Raw genomic sequence first — 18,938 nt, 5'->3', positions numbered from 1 at the left:
ATATATATATATATATATATATATATATATATATATATATATATATATATATATATATATAACAAAAAATAGATGAGTCACAACCCAGCTCCGTCCACAGTAATGTTGGAAGGTGTGTTTGCTGGGTATTGTAAAGTTAGGAGCGCATACACATGTATAAACGATAAGAAACAGTCCTAGTTTCCCATGTACCTAGCCTGGATACAAGTGCGACCTATATAACAGCAGAATAGAGCCACAAAAAACCGAAGGACAGTTACTCACCACCCCCGGTAATGAGACAGATCTGCTCCACAGGACTCAGCACAAAGCGACTTGCATTTTCTTCAGTATGCGCTCCTGCTGTATCTGTACCTGGGCTCCAGATTTCTTCCGGGTTCCACGTATCACACTCCTCCAATGATTGCCCAGTAACGGAACTCCCAGCAAGACGTCACAAGGACAGCTGATCCACAATGTAACTCGGAGGTGCCGTGCCGGTCAGGGAAAGTAGATAACTTCACAAGCGAAAATGAAAAGCTGGTATATCTCCTTGAGTTATAAATTAAAATGTTCTTTATTTACGTCACTTTAAAACAAGCAGGTATTGCAAAGCCAAGGAATACACTTTACATGTTTTGGGATTTCTGCCTTACTCATAAGCGTAATTCAAAGTAAAACAACGTTAAAATAAATAGGGCTTGCCCCTCACCTATTGGATGATAATTATCATGTGACTAACCATACCTGAAAAAAATGATTTAAGGTGGAATAGGGGTAAATAAAGGTACCCAACCTAGATGTGTGTGTGGCAAAACAAAATATATTGAACAATAATAAAAGCAATATTCAATTCTGTTGGTACTTGCTCAGATAATTGAAAATAGATACATTAATGGTATTGAAAATAGAAATACTAAATCGATCAATTAGTACATTGAATTGTAGTACATACCCAAAGAGTTAACACACCTTTTTTGTGTGTGTGTGCAATAAATGGATTGTCAATATGCAGGTAAGAATAGGTTACAATTGGAAAGGGAAAAAAAGATTACCCCTTCATAATGTCAATGGCAATATAGCTAGAAATTACACTGTAAACGGAAGAAAAGAGTGACCATTGAGCTATCCATAAATGGGTGAGTGGGTTATTTTTCATACACAATTGGCACTTTCAAGCATACATGAGGGGCAAGCTCTATTTATTTTAATGTTGTTTTACTTTGAATTACGCTTATGAGTAAGGCTGAAATGCCGAAACATGTAAAGCCTATTCCTTGGCTTTGCAATACCTGCTTGTTTTAAAGTGACCTAAATAAAGAACATTTTAATTTGTAACTCAAGGAGATGTGCCAGTTTTTCATTTTCACTTGTGAAGTTTTATATATATATATATATATATATATATATATATATATATATATATATATATACCCCCCTCCCTACTTGAGTCAATTTAGTTTTCTACCTATTCAGAATTCTCTGTGGTGCAGCAGTCCAGCCAGATTGAGTTGATAAGTAGTTCTCCCTGGCGTTGCTCCAGTGTATTAATGGACTGTGGTTCACTCATAGATATTCCATGTCAGTTTACAGCATTATCCTTCAACAGCAGGTTAAATAATGCCTGGGGTTTTCCAACCTGCTTGTTATTTTTGCTTTGTTTCCTGTACCCTCTGTGTTCAAATAATACAGTTCTGGTCTGGAATACACATTGAGAATACAATTGTTTGCCTATTCTTGCTTCTTTTTCCCTTTTATATTATGGATAGTAGTATGTCTGCAGATGGATTACTGCAAAGCTTTTATTTCTGCCAGCTGTGCATTCGGTCCAGGCTTTTTGATGAGGGGATTTGTTTCTCTGTATATGTCTCAAGGGGTAGAGGGACTTGGTATACCTGCTGCCCAAGTAGATTACGGTTAAAGGGATATGAAACCCACATTTTTTTCTTTCATGAATCATATAGAGCATGCAACTTTCTAACAATAGCACCTACAGTTGACCAGGGTAGATGTAGTAAGGCAGATATTTAACAAGTGAGATAATGTCCAAAAAGGATATCAATAGGGAGCGTACTAACTGTACTAGAAAAATAAAATGTTTAATATATATATATATATATATATATATATATATATATATATATATATATATATATATATATATATATATATATATATATATTTTATAATAAAGGTTGCAGTCTAAAAAGACAGAAGAGATAGTCAATATAACTCCCGGGCAGCTCCACTTGAAACCATCGGTGTGATGGTTTGTCTGTAGTGAAAAAAGATAAGGGGCGCCTCATAGTGTAATCATGTGGGAGGATAAGCCAATATAGAGTAAGAACATTTTTCACAATTCTTTTATGCACTTATTTGAGTCAGTTGCTAATGGGCAGGCTGACCTTTGCAGCAGTCAGCATGCTGATGTCTCAGAGTCTCCCAGGAATGGCCTACCGGTCTCTTTCATCAGCGCTTGTGGTGGAGCTGAGTGTTTTTTTAATCAAATACTCCAGGAAACACAGCGGTCACAAGCCATGCCTATGTAATGTTTCATTTTACGTTGTGCGTCATACTTGGCGCCAAATAATTTCATTATTTAAAACCCTATTCCTATGTGCCTCTTGCCTTTTTGTATGTCAGAGGGTTATGCTGTTTGCATTTTTTCCCATTCCTGAAACTGCCATATAAGGAAATTGATAATTTTGCTTTATATGTTTTTTTTTCTCTTTCATTTGCAAGATGTCTCAATCTGATCCTGCTCAGAAACCACTGTTGGAACCCTGCTGCCTGATAACAGTTCTACCAAAGCTAAGTGTATCTGTTATAAATTTGTAGAGATTATATCTTCAGCTGTGGTATGTAATGGTTGTCATGATAAGCTTTTACATGCAGAGAATGTATCCATCAGTAATAGTACAATGCCTGTTGTTCCTTCAACATCTAATGTACATGATATTCCTGTGAATATAAAAGATTTTGTTGCTGATGCGATTCAGAAGGCTTTGTCTGCTAACCCGTTTTCTAATAAACGTTAAGTCTTTTTAAAACTTCTCATAAAGTTGATGAAATTTCAAATGACCGACAACATACTGAATTATCCTCCTCCTGATGAGGATCTATCTGATTCAGAAGATCCTACCTCAGATATTGACACTGACAAATCTTATTTATTTAAAATGGAGTATATTCGTTCTTTGTTAAAAGAGGTGTTGATTACATTGGATATTGAGGAAACTAGTCCTCTTAATATTAAAACTAGTAAACGTTTAAACTATGTTTATAAACCTCCTGCGGTTACACCAGAGGTTTTTCCAATTCCTGATGCTATTTCTGATATGATTTCTAAGGAATGGAATAGGCCTGGTACTTCTTTTATCCCTTCTTCAAGATTTAAAAAAAATTGTATCCTTTGCCAGCAGTTAGTTTGGAGTTTTGGGAAACGATCCCCAGAGTTGATGGGGCTATTTCTACTCTTGCCAAACGTACTACTATTCCTATGGAAGATAGTACTTCCTTTATGGACGCTTTAGACAGGAAACTTGAATCTTATCTAAGGAAAGCGTATTTATATTCTGGCTATCTTCTCAGGACTGTCATTTCTTTGGCTGATGTTGCAGCTGTATCAACTTTTTGGTTGGAAAGTTTAGCGCAACAGGAAACAGATCCTGATTTTTCTAGCATTATTCGCTTGCTTCAACATGCTAATCATTTTATCTGTGATGCCATTTTTGATATCAAAATTGATGTTAAATCTATGTCTTTGGCTATTTTAGCTAGAAGAGTTTTGTGGCTTAAATCTTGGAATGCTGATATGGTATCTAAATCTAGATTACTATCTTTCTTTCCAAGGTAAAAATTAATTTGGTTCTCAGTTGGATTCAATTATTTAAACTGTCACTGGGGGAAGGGAGTTTTTTTCCCCTCAGGATAAAAGACATAAGGGTAAATCTAAAGCTTCTAACCGTTTTCGTTCCTTTCGACAAAATAAGGAACAGAAACCCAATCCTTCCCTCAAAGAATCTGGTTCCAATTGGAAACTTTCTTCAAGTTGGAATAAATCCAAGCCGTTTAAGAAACCAAAGCCAGCTTCCAAGTCTGCAGGAAGTCTCATTCCAGTTCTGCTGGTAGGGGGCAGATTAAGATTCTTCCAAAATATTTGGGCAGATTCTGTCCAAAATCAATGGATTCAGAGTATTGTCTCTCAAGGGTACCGAATAGGATTCAGAATAAGACCTGTGAGAAGATTTTTTCTCTCATGCATCCCAGCAAATCCAGTAAAGGCTCAGTCTTTTCTGAAGTGTGTTTCAGACCTGGTGCTTTCACGGTAATCATACCAGTTCCGTTTCAGGAACAGGGTCTGGGGTTTTATTCAAATCTATTCATTGCCTCAAAGAAAGAAAATTCATTCAGGCCAGTTCTGGATCTGAAAATTTTGAATCGTTTTGTAAGAGTGCCAACTTTCAAAATGGTGACTATAAGGACTATTCTGCCTTTTGTTCAGCAAGGTCATTATATGTCCACGATAGACTTACAGGATGCATATCTTCATATTCCGATTCATCCAGACCATTTTCAGTTTCTGAGATTCTCTTTTCTAGACAAGCATTACCAATTTGTCGCTCTTCCATTTGGCCTAGCGACAGCTCCAAGAATCATTTCAAAGGTTCTCGGTGCCCTACTCTCTGTAATCAGAGAACGGGTTATTGTGGCACCATCGTATAGTTCAAGGGGCCTCTTTTGTTCGTCCAACCTGGACTGTGATCACAACAGATGCAAGTCTTTCAGGTTGGGGAGCTGTCTGGGGATCTCTGACAGCACAAGGGGTTTAGAAATCTCAAGAGGCTAGGTTACTAATCAATATTTTAGAACTCTGTGCTATTTTCAGGGCTCTTCAGGTTTGGCCTCTGTTGAAGTGAGAACTGTTCATTTGTTTTCAGACAGACAATATCACAACTGTGGCATATGTCAATCATCAGGGTGGGACTCACAGTCCCCAAGCTATGAAAGAAGTATCTCGGATACTTGCTTGGGTGGAATCCAGCTCCTGTCTAATTTCTGCGGTTCATATCCCAGGTGTAGACAATTGGGAAGCGGATTATCTCAACCGTCAGACTTTACATCCGGTGGAGTGGTCACTCCATCCAGATGTTTTTCAGATTGTTCAGATGTGGGGTCTTCCAAAAATAGATCTGATTGCTTCCCATCTAAACAAGAAACTTTCCAGGTACCTGTCCAGGTCCAGGGATCCTCAGGCGGAGGCGGTTGATGCGTTAGCTGTTCCCTGGTGTTACCAACTTGCTTATATCTTCCCGCCTCTAGTTCTTCTTCCAAGAGTGATTTCCAAGATCATCATGGAACAATCGTTTGCGTTGCTGGTAGCTTCAGCATGGCCTCACAGGTTTTGGTATGCAGATCTTGTTCGGATGTCCAGTTGCCAACCTTGGCCACTTCCTTTATGATCAGACCTTCTGTCTCAACGTTCGTTTTTCCATCAGGATCTCAAATCATTAAATTTGAAGGTATGGAAATTGAATGCCTAGTGCTTAGTCATAGAGGTTTCTCTGACTCAGTGATTAATACTATGTTACAGTTCCAATCACAGTAGATTATTGTTCAGCACTCAGTGAAGGTCTTTATCCGTGCAAGCTGCTAGGGTCTATACCAAAAACCCTCAATAATAACATGAAATCCAAGCTGCAGCAGCACTGTATGACAAAATATTTATTTAAGCCAGAAAAATATTACAACATTTTGGACCACTGTCCTTAATCATGTATAAAATCACACTGACACATACAGGCTTCTTATACCTATAGCCCCTCCCACTTAATTACAGGCCTACACCTGTCTTCACCTACCTATTTTAATTACCTCACTAGCTCCCTCTATTGTGTAACAAACCTCCTATTCATTGTAATATACAATTATAACTGAGAATTTTTACATAATGTTACTTAGTACATAATTCTTCTTCATTTTTATACATACATAGGATAAACCACATACAAATAAGATATCCTAGTGATTTTTTTGTATCGCAAACAGCATATTTAGTAATATCCTTTCTTGATCCAACTAAGAGTTAACCATTTAAAAGATGCTCCAGTCCATCTCTCTATTCATGCCTCTTGGCCACATTGTACCTAGTGTATAAATCCAGAACAATTCTCTTTGTTTGAGATTTTTCTCCCTATTGCCACCCCTCCTAGGTTTCCCAACCTGATCAATAATTTGAAATCTTATTTGACTTAGGCTATGGCCTGCAGTCAAAAAATGGTGGGTCACAGGTGCATCTAGGACTCCTGTCCGTATGCTACTCTTGTGTTGATTCAACCTTTCTCGCACCTTACGGGTGGTCTCTCCTACATAGCCCCACCCACAGGGGCACTTAATTAGATATATGGCATATTCTGTATTGCAGGTAAAAAACCCTCTAATCCAAAATTTCTTGCCTGTATGTGGGTGGGAAAATGTTATTGCAATTGTTGCAGTTTAAACAGGGGAAACAACCGTTGTTCTTTTTATCAATGTAACTCTGTACTTTCCTCTTGCTTGATCCTATGTCAGCCCTTACCTTTTTAAGATTTGTACCTCTTTTATAGGCAGGCATAGGCAATACTTGGAATTCTTTCACATCCGGGTTACAATTACTTAGTACCCTCCAATGTTTCCTTATAATTCCTTGTATCTTATTGCTAAGAGGGGAAAACTTACTGACAAAAACCATCCTATCTAGCTGTTCTTTCGTTTTAGTTTTTTGTTCTAACAGTTTTTGTCTTGGGGGCTCCAATGCATGGTTTATACCCTCCTGTATTAATTCAGGTGGGTAACTAACCTCTCGATGGAGAGGGGAGCGAGTAGGAGATCGGACCGGAAGGAGGTTTGGTGGTACTTCCGGCGGAAGAAGAAACAGACGCAATAGGTCTAGCAAACAGAATGACCAGTCGGGTACGCAAAGCTCCTCTTCCGAATCGGCGTCGGGGGACTCAGAGGAAGATGTCAGACAAGGCGGACACGCAGAGGGGGGAAGCATCACCACAGGCGGAAAAGGAGCTGGTACGAGTGGCAACAAACAACGAGCAGTAACACGCAGTCAGAAGAAATGACTGTAAACCTTAGCAAGGCGCAACTAACCGTGGAGGAAGAACAAGTTCTAAACAAAGGACTATCATTTTGTCCCACAGGTGAATGTGATATGTTTGAATTGCGCAAAGACTTGCATAGGTTTTATAGATCAGTAAAGTTAAAAAGTTTTTTTTCATGCTGTGATAAGGTAGCGGCCAAGGAAAATGCATGTGCTGAAACACTAGATTTATCTACGTTTAATCTGAGAAATAAAAGTAACTTTACACCAACGCAGGTCAACCCTAGTGTGCAAACCTTTATACAACTAGTAGATAGAGATATTGAAAATCTAGAGAAAAAATGTAAAGGTACTAAGGTGAATAGAAAAGTGAATTTTACCAAAAAGGATAAGGCTGCTTTAAAAAAATTAAGTGACAACAAGGGGATTATCATTAAGGATAAGGGTGGTGCAACTGTCCTTTTAGACAAGGAATTTTAATGTCCAGGAGATTAAAACACAATTGGCAGATGAAAAGGTGTATAAACTGTTGACAAGAAATCCCAAATTTGAAATTAAAAAAGAAATTGAAAACTGTGTTTCCAAAGCAGAAAGGGGAGGTATTATTGGACAGGATGTGGCTAGATTCCTATTGGAGACTGAAGAAATAACACCTGTCCTATATACTTTACCTAAAATTCATATGGACAAGGTATCTCCACCAGGACGCCCTATTGTGGCTGGAATCGGTTCAATCCTGTCCAATGCCTCTATCTTTCTAGATAAGTTTTTAAGACCGTTTGTGGGATCTAATTCCCATATAAAAGATACAGGTGATTTCCTGAATAAAATACAAGGCCTAGAATTAAGTGAAGGAAAGGGGATTTTGTATAGTATGGATGTAGTAAGTCTGTACACCTCCATTACACACGAAGCAGGTATTGGAGCAATCAATAGAGTACTTAGCAATGATACAGGTGTAAGTGAAAAGCAAAGAAATGTTGTGCTTGAATTGCTGGGTATTGTATTGAGATGCAATTATTTCCTTTTCCAGGATGAGTATTTTCTGCAACTCCAGGGCACAGCCATGGGTTCCAATGTTGCCCCCACATATGCGAACATTTTTATGAATGTATTTGAGGAACAGGTAGTATATAGTCACCCTTTATTTATTCTATATGGTGCCACATGGTGGCGCTATATAGATGACGTGTTCGGTATGTGGTTGGGCGACATTGGAACCCTGGAAAAGTTTTTTGAGGACTTGAATAATGCCACCCTTAGTATTAAATTTAAACTCGTCCACAGTGAAGAGAGCATACATTTTTTTGGATACTAAAGTGTATAAATCTGGTGATACATTGTCAGTGGACCTGTACAGAAAAGAACTGATTGCAACAATTTGTTGCACTATGATAGTGCACATCCTCCCACTCTCACTCGGTCCTTGCCAAAAAGCCAATTTTTGCGTGTAAGGTGTATTGTATCAGATGAAAGCTTGGCATTGGAGAGGCTCAGTGAGATTGGGAATGCGTTCTCTAAGAGAGGTTACCCACCTGAATTAATACAGGAGGGTATAAACCATGCATTGGAGACCCCAAGACAAAAACTGTTAGAACAAAAAACTAAAACGAAAGAACAGCTAGATTGGATGGTTTTTGTCAGTAAGTTTTCCCCTCTTAGCAATAAGATACAAGGAATTATAAGGAAACATTGGAGGGTACTAAGTGATTGTAACCCGAATGTGAAAGAATTCCAAGTATTGCCTATGCCTGCCTATAAAAGAGGTAACATAGGATCAAGCAAGAGGAAAGTACAGAGTTACATTGATAAAAAGAACAACGGTTGTTTCCCCTGTTTAAACTGCAACAATTGCAATAACATGATGCGGGGCTCCACATTTTCCCACCCACATACAGGCAAGAAATTTTGGATTAGAGGGTTTTTTACCTGCAATACAGAATATGCCATATATCTAATTAAGTGCCCCTGTGGGTGGGGCTATGTAGGAGAGACCACCCGTAAGGTGCGAGAAAGGTTGAATCAACACAAGAGTAGCATACGGACAGGAGTCCTAGATGCACCTGTGACCCACCATTTTTTGACTGCAGGCCATAGCCTAAGTCAAATAAGATTTCAAATTATTGATCAGGTTGGGAAACCTAGGAGGGGTGGCAATAGGGAGAAAAATCTCAAACAAAGAGAATTGTTCTGGATTTATACACTAGGTACAATGTGGCCAAGAGGCATGAATAGAGATGGACTGGAGCATCTTTTAAATGGTTAACTCTTAGTTGGATCAAGAAAGGATATTACTAAATATGCTGTTTGCGATAAAAAAATCACTAGGATATCTTATTTGTATGTGGTTTATCCTATGTATGTATAAAAATGAAGAAGCATTATGTACTAAGTAACATTATGTAAAAATTTGCAGTTATAATTGTATATTACAATGAATAGGAGGTTTGTTAAACAATAGAGGGAGCTAGTGAGGTAATTAAAATAGGTAGGTGAAGACAGGTGTGGGTCTGTAATTAAGTGTGAGGGGCTATAGGTATAAGAAGCCTGTATGTGTCAGTGTGATTTTATACATGATTAAGGACAATGGTCCGAAACGTAATATTTTTCTGGCTTAAATAAATATTTTGTCATACAGTGCTGCTGCAGCTTGGATTTCATAATACTATGTTACAGGCTAGTAAATCTGTTTCTAGGAAGATGTATTATCGAGTTTGGGAGTCTTATATTTCATGGTGTTCTTCTCATAAATTCTCCTGGCATTCTTTTAGAATTCCTAGAATTTTACAGTTTCTTCAGAATGGTTTGGATAAAGGTTTGTCTGCAAGTTCCTTGAAGAGACAAATCTCTGCTCTTTCTGTTTTATTTCACAGAAAAATTGCTAAGCTTCCTGATATTCACTGTTTTGTACAGGCTTTGGTCCGTATCAAGCCTGTCATTGAATCAATATCTCCTCCTTGGATTCTTAATTTGGTTTTGAAGGCTTAAAAGGCTCCTCCTTTCGAGCTTATGCATTCTTTGGACATTAAATTACTTTCTTAGAAGTGTTGTTCCTTTTGGCAATCTCTTCTGCTAGATAAGGATAAGGCCGTTTTGTTGTTCCTCCTTTGTGTCCTAATCCTAAGAATTCTTTGGAGAGATCCTTACATTCTTTGGATGTTGTAAGAGGTTTGAAATATTATGTTGAAGCTACTAAAGATTTCAGGAAGACTTCTAGTCTATTTGTTGTCTTTTCTGGTTCTAGGAAAGGTCAGAAGGCTTCTGCCTTTTCCTTGGCATCTTGGTTAAAGCTCATTCTACTAGATCAGTTTCCACTTTGTGGGCTTTTAAGAATGAAGCTTCAGTTGATCAGATTTGCAAAGCAGCAACTTGTTCTTCTTTGCATACATTTACTAAATTCTACTGCTTTGATGTATTTGCTTCCATGGAAGCAGTTTTTGGTAGAAAAGTTCTTTAGGCAGCTATTTCAGTTTGATTTGTTTGCTTATGTTTAAGTTTTTTTTTTTCAATTTATGAGAATAAACTTATATTTTGGGTTGTGGATTAATTTTTTCAGCGGAAAATGGCTGTTATTTTTATCCCTCCCTCTCTAGTGATTCTTCTGTGGAGTTCCACATCTTGAGAATTACTATCCCATACGTCACTAGCTCATGGACTCTTGCCAATTCCAAGAAAGAAAACATAATTTATGTAAGAGCTTACCTGATAAATTTATTTCTTTCATATTGGCAAGAGTCCATGAGACCCACCCTTTTTATGGTGGTTATTATTTTTGTATAAAGCACAATTATTTCCAAATTCTTTATTTTGATGCTTTTTACTCCTTTTTTTGTCACCCCACTACTTGGCTATTTGTTAAACTGAATTGTGGGTGTGGTGCTGGGTGTATTTATAGGCATTTTGAGGTTTGGGAAACTTTGCCCCTCCTGGTAGGATTGTATATCCCATACGTCACTAGCTCGGGGACACTTGCCAATATGAAAGAAATTAATTTATCAGGTAAGTTCTTACATAAATTATGTTTTTGTTTTCAAAATTTCAAATGCACATTAGTTTGGAAACATTTTAGTAGCAGACGTCAATTAGATAAAGGGACATGGAACCAAAAATAATTATTTCAGGATTCAGATCGAAAATACAATTTTAAACAACATTACAATTTGCTTCTATTATCTAATGTTGCTTTGTTGTCAAAATAGCAATGCACATGAGTGAACCAATCACACGAGGCATTTATGTGGAGCTACCAATCGGCTACTGAGCCTATGTAGATATGCTTTTTCAACAAAGGATATCAAGAGAATAAAGAAAATTAGTGAGTAGTAGTAAATTGGAAAGTTGGTTTAAAAATGGCATTCTTTTTCTAAATAATGAGACTATATTTGGGTTTCATGTCCCTTTAAAATTCTTCTTGTAAAAGTAATCACTGTCTCAGCTGTAGTTTCTATTGTGCATGTGCATAAAGAGAATAAATCCATATTCCATGACACCTCTAAGCCAGTGTCCGTAAAAATGTGGTAGCTATAGAAGAGTAAGAGCACTTAATTACTTATAAGAGTTTTCTAATGCAAACAGTATTTTGCATGTGCCATAGAAATAATTGGAGCCACTGTTAATTATTACCTTTAATGAATTTTCCATTATTTTGCAGTTAATGTGCTATTAACTGAACAACCAGTGTAACATAAGCCAATACTAAGATACACATTTGGCTTTTTATTCTCAAATGCAAGATTTAGCAGTTGACATCTAATCGGGATGTTGAATTAAGGTCATAAAGTCTTGTAGAAATAATGTTTGGTGGAGCCTTGAGATAATTTGGACAGTTCAAGAATGTCTGGTATATGAATAAGGCTTTCTGGAAAATGAATTTAGCTTACGCTTCAGATGGGCCTTCTTATTACCTGTTGTCAATATTTGTTTCTAAATTTTGAATGCATTGCTTTCACATACACAAAATAATCATTATCTTTTATTGTACAATTAAATAAAGCGGCTCATGGTCTTGCCAAGACAGTGTGACTACATAAGCACATTTACATATTGAAGAAACACGAACCCTTTAAAGAAATACCTTTTTATGCATTGTTTTAAATATTCTCAGCATATAGAATGTAGGGTTTTACCAACATTATACCAATTTTTTATTTAAGTTCTGTAAACTGTTTTAAAATGTACCTGTATCTTTTTTTATATATATTTTTTTTAGACTTTTCTTATATTTTATTTCTCTTACTAAGTATTCTTATGAAATATAGTCTATCTCAAATATTGTATCAATATGTTTTCTATCGCTCTCGTTGGCGCTTATATAAGCACAGACCTATACAATTATATGTTCCTGACATGTATCACATTTTGAATATAGAAGTTAAAATATAAATCTGTATCTAGCCTGAAATTTATCATGACCATAATTTTAATCCCATCTCTCTATATATCTGGTTGTTCCGCAATACAATATTTAAGACTCAATTTTTCAGCATGAACCCTCAATACAGTAGCTATTACAACTGCCTCCTCTGTTATGCCAGTTATTAAATAAAATACATTTTCTGTAATAATAATACACTCATTTAGCCTTTACTCTTTTGTAATAATGACTTTGTGTCTTTATAGTGAGAAGAGACTGAAGTATGATCACTACTTGCTTCCGTTTACCTTTTATGAGCTGGGGCTGTTGCACAAACAGCAAGGAGATTTTGACAAAGCAATCAGATATATTGAAACAGCAAAGTAAGTACTTAAAGGAAAATAACAAGCAGCACAGAAATAAAAATTTGCCTATAACATTTCATGGAAAGTGAACAGCAAATACCAAAAAATCTTTTAGATTCTATTAAATCCACTCTAAAGGTTATTTTGCTTATGTAGAGGCCAGGACAATTTGCTGTATTTTAAGAAATACTTCAAACAAAATGCTAGACATATTGTGCTTATTTGTACAATGTGGTAACTGATTTAATGTGTTTGATGTGTACATTAATAATAACTGAATTTAAAGAAACCACAAAGAAATCAACTGCTTATAGCTGTACTAGGGAAGCTTTCATGTAGCCAAAATTGCATGAAAATGTTACCCCTTGAAAAAAATGTAAACTACTAAAAATGACATTTTCCCATGGAAACATATAACATTTCCTGTAATAAATGTAAGACAAACTAAATAATCTTTAATTCTTTTTTTAGCTATACATATTTACCTGTCTGATTTATATATATATATATATATATATATATCTCATACAGGTGGTGAGAGTCCATGATCCATTACTCCTGGGAATTACTTTTCCTTGCCACTTTGCTTCCACTGGTGGTTGAAGAATGAAATGCACATCTTCATTCTTCGGAGAGAGGAGCCTCAGACTGTATTGAGGCTTGGTTTCCCCACAGAGTACAGTGCTTGTCAGAGGGACATATATAGGGTATGGTTTGTGGCTCTTTTTTTGCCCCATGGGAAATCTGTCACAGACCTTCCATAATTGTTCGCAGGGACTAGTATTTTACCTCCTTCCATGGGTGTTCAGTTTACTCCTATTCCATAACCTGTCTCAGATCTGGAAGCTATGGGAGTGATTGTTCCAGTTTCTTTGCAGGAACAGGGGATGGGATTTTATTCAAATCTTTTTATTGTTCCAAAGAAACTGAAATCTCTGAAATCTCTGAACACGTTGGTAATGCCTTTTTGTTCAGTAAGGTCACTTTATGTCCACAATAGATTTATAGGATGCTTATCATAGTGTTCCAATACACAGGGAAAATTACCAGTTTCTGAGGTTTGCCTTTCTAGACAAGCATTTTCAGTTTGTTGCTCAACCATTTGGTCTGGCTACAAGAATATTCACAAAATTGCTGGGTGCCTATTGTCTGTGATTTCAGGGTATTGCAGTGTTTCCCTACCTGGACAATATCTTGGTTCAAGCTCCATCTTTACCTTTAGCAGAATCTCATACCAACAGACTGCTGTTGTCTTTTCAACAACATGTTGGATCAATTTTCTAAAGAGTACTTTGGTTTCTAAAAAAAAAAAGTTAACTTTTTGGGGGATTTCAAATAGAGTCTGTCTCCATGAGTCTTTCTCTAACAGAGCAGAGAAGGTTAAATCTGGTGTCTGCTTGTCTGAACTTTCATTCTCTCTCTTTTCTCACTGTTTCTCTTTATGTGGAAGTTCTGGGTCTCATGATTGCAGCTTCAAAAGCAATTCCATTTGCTCATTTTCACACAAGGCCTCTTCAGTTTGTAATCTTTGTCAGTGGTGGAGGGATTCACACACTGCTATCTCAAAATGTTTTTCTGGATCTCAGTAAGTCTGTCTCTGACTTGGTGGCTGGATCATCAGTTCATTATTCAGAGGGCTTCTTTTGCTTGTCTTACCTGGACTGTGATCACTACAGATACAAGTCTTTAAAGGTTGGGGGGGGGGGGGGGGCTCTGCGCAAGCACAGGGAGTTTGGGATCCTCAGGAGGCGAGGTTGCCAATAAATATTCTAGAAATCTACTTTATGCTATTTTGAGGGCTCTTCAGGCTTGGCGTCTGTTTGGAAACTGAGATGAAACTCCCTTTTCAACAGACAATGTCACAGCAGTAGTTCATTTAAGCCATCAGGTGGGAACTCACAGTTCCCTAGCCATGAGGGAAGTGTCTCAAATTCTCTCATAGGCAGAAATAAATTCCTGTCTAGTCTCTGCAATTCATATTCCAGGAGTGAACAACTGAGAAGCAGACTTTCTCAGTCGTCAATCTCTACATCCAGCGGAATGGTTGCTTCACCAAGATGTATTCAATCAGATTTTGTGTCTTTGCGGTCTCCCAGAGATAGATCTGATGCCTTCTCATTCGAACAACAAACTTCCCAGGTACTTTGCAACGTCCGGGGACCCTCAGGCAAAGTTTGTGGATGCACTAGTAGCTCCTTAGTCATTTCATCTTGCTTATCTATTTTCTCCTCTGGGACGACTTCTTCTTCCCAGAGTGATCTCCAAGATAAGCCTAGATAAATCTAAAGTAATCTTGATTTCCCCAACTTGGCCTTGCAGGATTTGGTATACAGATCTAGTTCAATGTCCAGCTGTCCTCCTTGGCCTCTTCCTCTGTGGTCAGACCTTCTCTCTCAAGATCTGTTTTTCCATCCGGATCTCTGAACTTGATGCCATGGAAATTGAACTGTTAGTCCTTAGACATAGAGGTTTCTCTGTTTTAATGATTGAATCCTTAATTTAGGCTTGTAACCAGTAAAATGTGTCATAAGGTTGGGAAGGCCTTTATTGGTGTATAGATCATGGTTCTTCCTGTCATTCTTATAGAATTCCTAGGATTTTGCCGTTCTTACAGGATAGTCTGGAATAGGGCCTAGCTAAAAAAGCAGAAATCTGCTGTTTGAAAACTGGCAGTTTTATTTCATATGAAGATTGCTAATTCATGGTATTGTTCAGGCTTTGGCCCATATCAATACAGAAAATAATAACACACACTAGGAAATCCGTGTCAAACTTCTCAAAAACTGCGCCTGTGATACAGTAATAAAATGATTAAAATTAATAAATAAAGATTATGAGAAGCGCTCTAACCCTAGGCTGAAGACACTAACAGTAAAGTGGATAATATATTGGAAAATAAATCATGTATAATAATTATAATGTCCTTAAATAATTAAGACTATTGATTTTCAAACTGCCAAACAAGTTAAACCATTAGTTCATATGTAATTAATAACGGATATCGTTATCACAAATAATAGTACGAGATGTAAATTAAAAATCGTATTTATTTCTAGACTCTTAAAATGCATCTAAAATATATCCTATTACTCAACAAATAACATAATAAAGAGTGCGCACTCCACAAAAACAATTTAAAAACAAGCAAACAGCAAAAACTTTCCTCTCTGATTTCAATGAATGACCGTCTACATGTACGTGAACCCTAACAGTCACGTGTTCTCTACTGGCCAGTAGGATCCTTATGTACTCGTTGCACACAATTCAAATTTAGCAACGATTATCTGCTATATCAATCAAGTTTTTCTTATAGCAAAATTTTATATCCAATAGTTGTGACAAATTTTGCAAGCAAAATGTCTCGGTTAAATTTTCCCAGTTAGATTGAAAATGAAATACTTTGTGTGTAGTTTATTTCAAACCGAATGCCAGTGCCACACAGTCCTTATTGATTTTCTCCAAAACAGTGTAAGTGCAGATATTACCTTTTTAGACAGTGCTTTAATACTTCTTCTACCACTTATTCACGCCCCTGTATGGCCTAATAGATCTTTTGTTACCTTGCCTTCTGTTAACACGCTTGGAAATTTTAGCGTTCTTTCCGGTTGTCAGATCTCTTCCTGCGGCCAAAAGGGTTCACACTTATTCAGTGGTAGTATTATTTCCAGGTTATGTCAGCACCTTGTTTTTAGGTATATACCTTTGCACCTTTTTCACCTTTCAGGGATCGTTATCTGCTGAGATATTCCAAGCTTTTTCAGTTTGCATTCAATAGTTTGTAGTTTGTTTTATACTCATAGTTCACCAAATACAATCTACGCGTTTCAGCTCCTATAGAGCCTTTTTCAAGATCTTTATCACTTTGTTTATCTTTATCACTTTATCACTTTGTTTGCTCTTTATATTGCATGTATTGCCATTTCACTTTGTCTGAGGAAGGGGATACTCTGTCTCCGAAACGTTACAATAAATGTTTGGTGTTTGGAAAGACCAGTGAGTGCAAGCTTTTGTTACTGATATTTACTATTCACTAGAACCCTGGCAGCTGAATTTGGAAGTGAGAGTGCTCATCTATGGGACTATATTTATTTATTTATTTTTTTATATATATATATATATATATATATATATATATATATATATATATATATATATATATATATATATATATATATATATATATATATATATATATATATATATATATTGTATGTGTGTATATATATATATATATATATATATTGTATGTGTGTATATATATATATATATATATATATATATATATATATATGTGTGTGTGTATGTATATATCTATATCTCTCAAATAAAATCCAGCGAGCCTCAAAGCTGAAATACCAACCAGGGTATTTATTTTAAGAACAGGACAACATAAAATAAGATCAAAGAAAGAACCAACAGCACCCTGTCAGTTTGACCGGTTTCGGCAAGAGTGCCTTAATCATAGACAAAAATATATATATATGTATATGTGCACATACATCTATATTATAATTGTTTTGCTATTCTATCCCCTCTAAGTATTGTCTAACCGTCACACTCCCTCTGTTTCATGTTCTTTACATGTTTGTTTTGTGTCTTTATTCTCTTGTCCCTATAGGCTCCAAAACACAGCATAGCAGGGTTTGTCCTGTTTGTGTACTGTATAAATTCATAGATACGTAGAGATGCAAATTGTTCACATTTTGACACATTATATGTTTGTTAGATATCAAGATTATCATTGATCTTAAAGGGACAGTCTACACCAGAGCTTTTATTGTTTTAAAAGATAGATAATCCCTTTATTACCCATTCCCCAGTTTTGCATAACCAACACAGTTATATTAATATACTTTTAACCTCTGTGATTATCTTGTATCTAAGCCTCTGCAAACTGCCCCTTTATTTCAGTTTTGACAGACTTGCAGTTTAGCCAATCAGTGCCTGCTCCCAGATAACTTCACGTGCATGAGCACAGTGTTATCTATATGAAATACATGAACTAACACCCTGTAGTGGTGAAAAACTGTTAAAATGCATTCAGAAAAGAGGTGGCCTTCAAGGTCTAAGAAATTAGCATATGAACCTCCTAGGTTAAGTTTTCAACTAAGAATACCAAAAATTGGTGATAAAAGTAAAATGGAAAATTGTTTAAAATTACATGCCCTATCTGAATCATGAAAGTTTATTTTGGCCTAGACTGTCCCTTTAACTATCATTGATCAAAAAAATATTTAAGTCTTTAAATAAACTAAAATGACCCCACTAATGATTGCATCTTCACTGTTGTTCCTTGACTGTTTCCTGCTTATTTTAAAAAAAAGTTCCTTCTCCACACCAGCCCTAAACCTAAAGTGTGTACAGTAAATAGCTGACTAATAAATATTTTACATTATATTCTGTTGTGTATGAGTAAATGCTAGTCTGTAGGTGCAGGAATCGGGTAAAACGTGAGTACAGGCGTATCACTCTAACCAGCCTCTATGTCTTTCAGAAACAACTATAAAGACTACTCAATGGAATCCCGATTACACTTTAGGATTCATGCAGCACTCAGCAGTCTGAAAGGCTCCCCAGCATCAACTCCGTGACATAATGTGAATGGCAGTTTGTATGGAGGCATTTCAGATGTTAGATTCTGTGAATGTAATCATGTTGAAGGAAAAGAAGACTTCTAAACTAGATGATTTATAACTGTAATGACTGTTATCCTGTGTCATTTGATCTGTTGTTCCATTTAGCTATTTTCTATGGTGATTGTACTATAAATATATAAATATATATATATAAATATATACAACGTTCTATACTTTAAAAGTACAACTGAAGAAATAAAGTTTATATATATTTTGTTTCATCAAAGAGAATAATTTATGTCCATTCAGACTTGAATAAGACACTTGCTGATGCAATAAAGTCTGATTTAAAAAAAGTTTTTTTTTCATTTTTTTATCTTATTTACAGCTTTTGAAGAGTTATAAAGTAAAAAGATTTTTTTTTTTTTAGAGGTTTAATTTATGGCACAATATGAATTCCAGAAAATTCAATACACATTCGGCTAGATCACGAGTTTTGTCGGCAAGGCTGTGCAGTGCTAATGCTCCTTTTTTTTTCTTACCGCTCCCTTTAAACAACGCTGAATTTTTAGCTCCAC

General features: G+C 36.3%; 1 protein-coding gene across 2 annotated transcripts in view; it reads left to right on the top strand.

The window, feature by feature from the left end:
- Positions 1-18,717, top strand: part of TTC39B (tetratricopeptide repeat domain 39B) — a 427,267-nt gene extending 408,550 nt beyond the window's left edge. For both annotated transcript variants that reach the window (XM_053702578.1, XM_053702579.1), the window contains 2 exons: positions 12,686-12,802; positions 18,279-18,717. In XM_053702578.1, the coding sequence (XP_053558553.1) occupies positions 12,686-12,802; positions 18,279-18,375 (214 nt within the window). In that variant the 3' untranslated portion in view covers positions 18,376-18,717. The remainder of the gene's footprint in view (positions 1-12,685; positions 12,803-18,278) is intronic.
- Positions 18,718-18,938: the final 221 nt, after the last annotated feature.

The sequence above is a fragment of the Bombina bombina genome, chromosome 2 (genome assembly GCF_027579735.1).
Source record: "Bombina bombina isolate aBomBom1 chromosome 2, aBomBom1.pri, whole genome shotgun sequence".
Classification (NCBI taxonomy): Eukaryota; Metazoa; Chordata; class Amphibia; order Anura; family Bombinatoridae; genus Bombina; species Bombina bombina.
The sequence above is the reverse complement of the archived record's forward strand: the minus strand, read 5'-3'. Positions and strand labels throughout refer to the sequence as shown.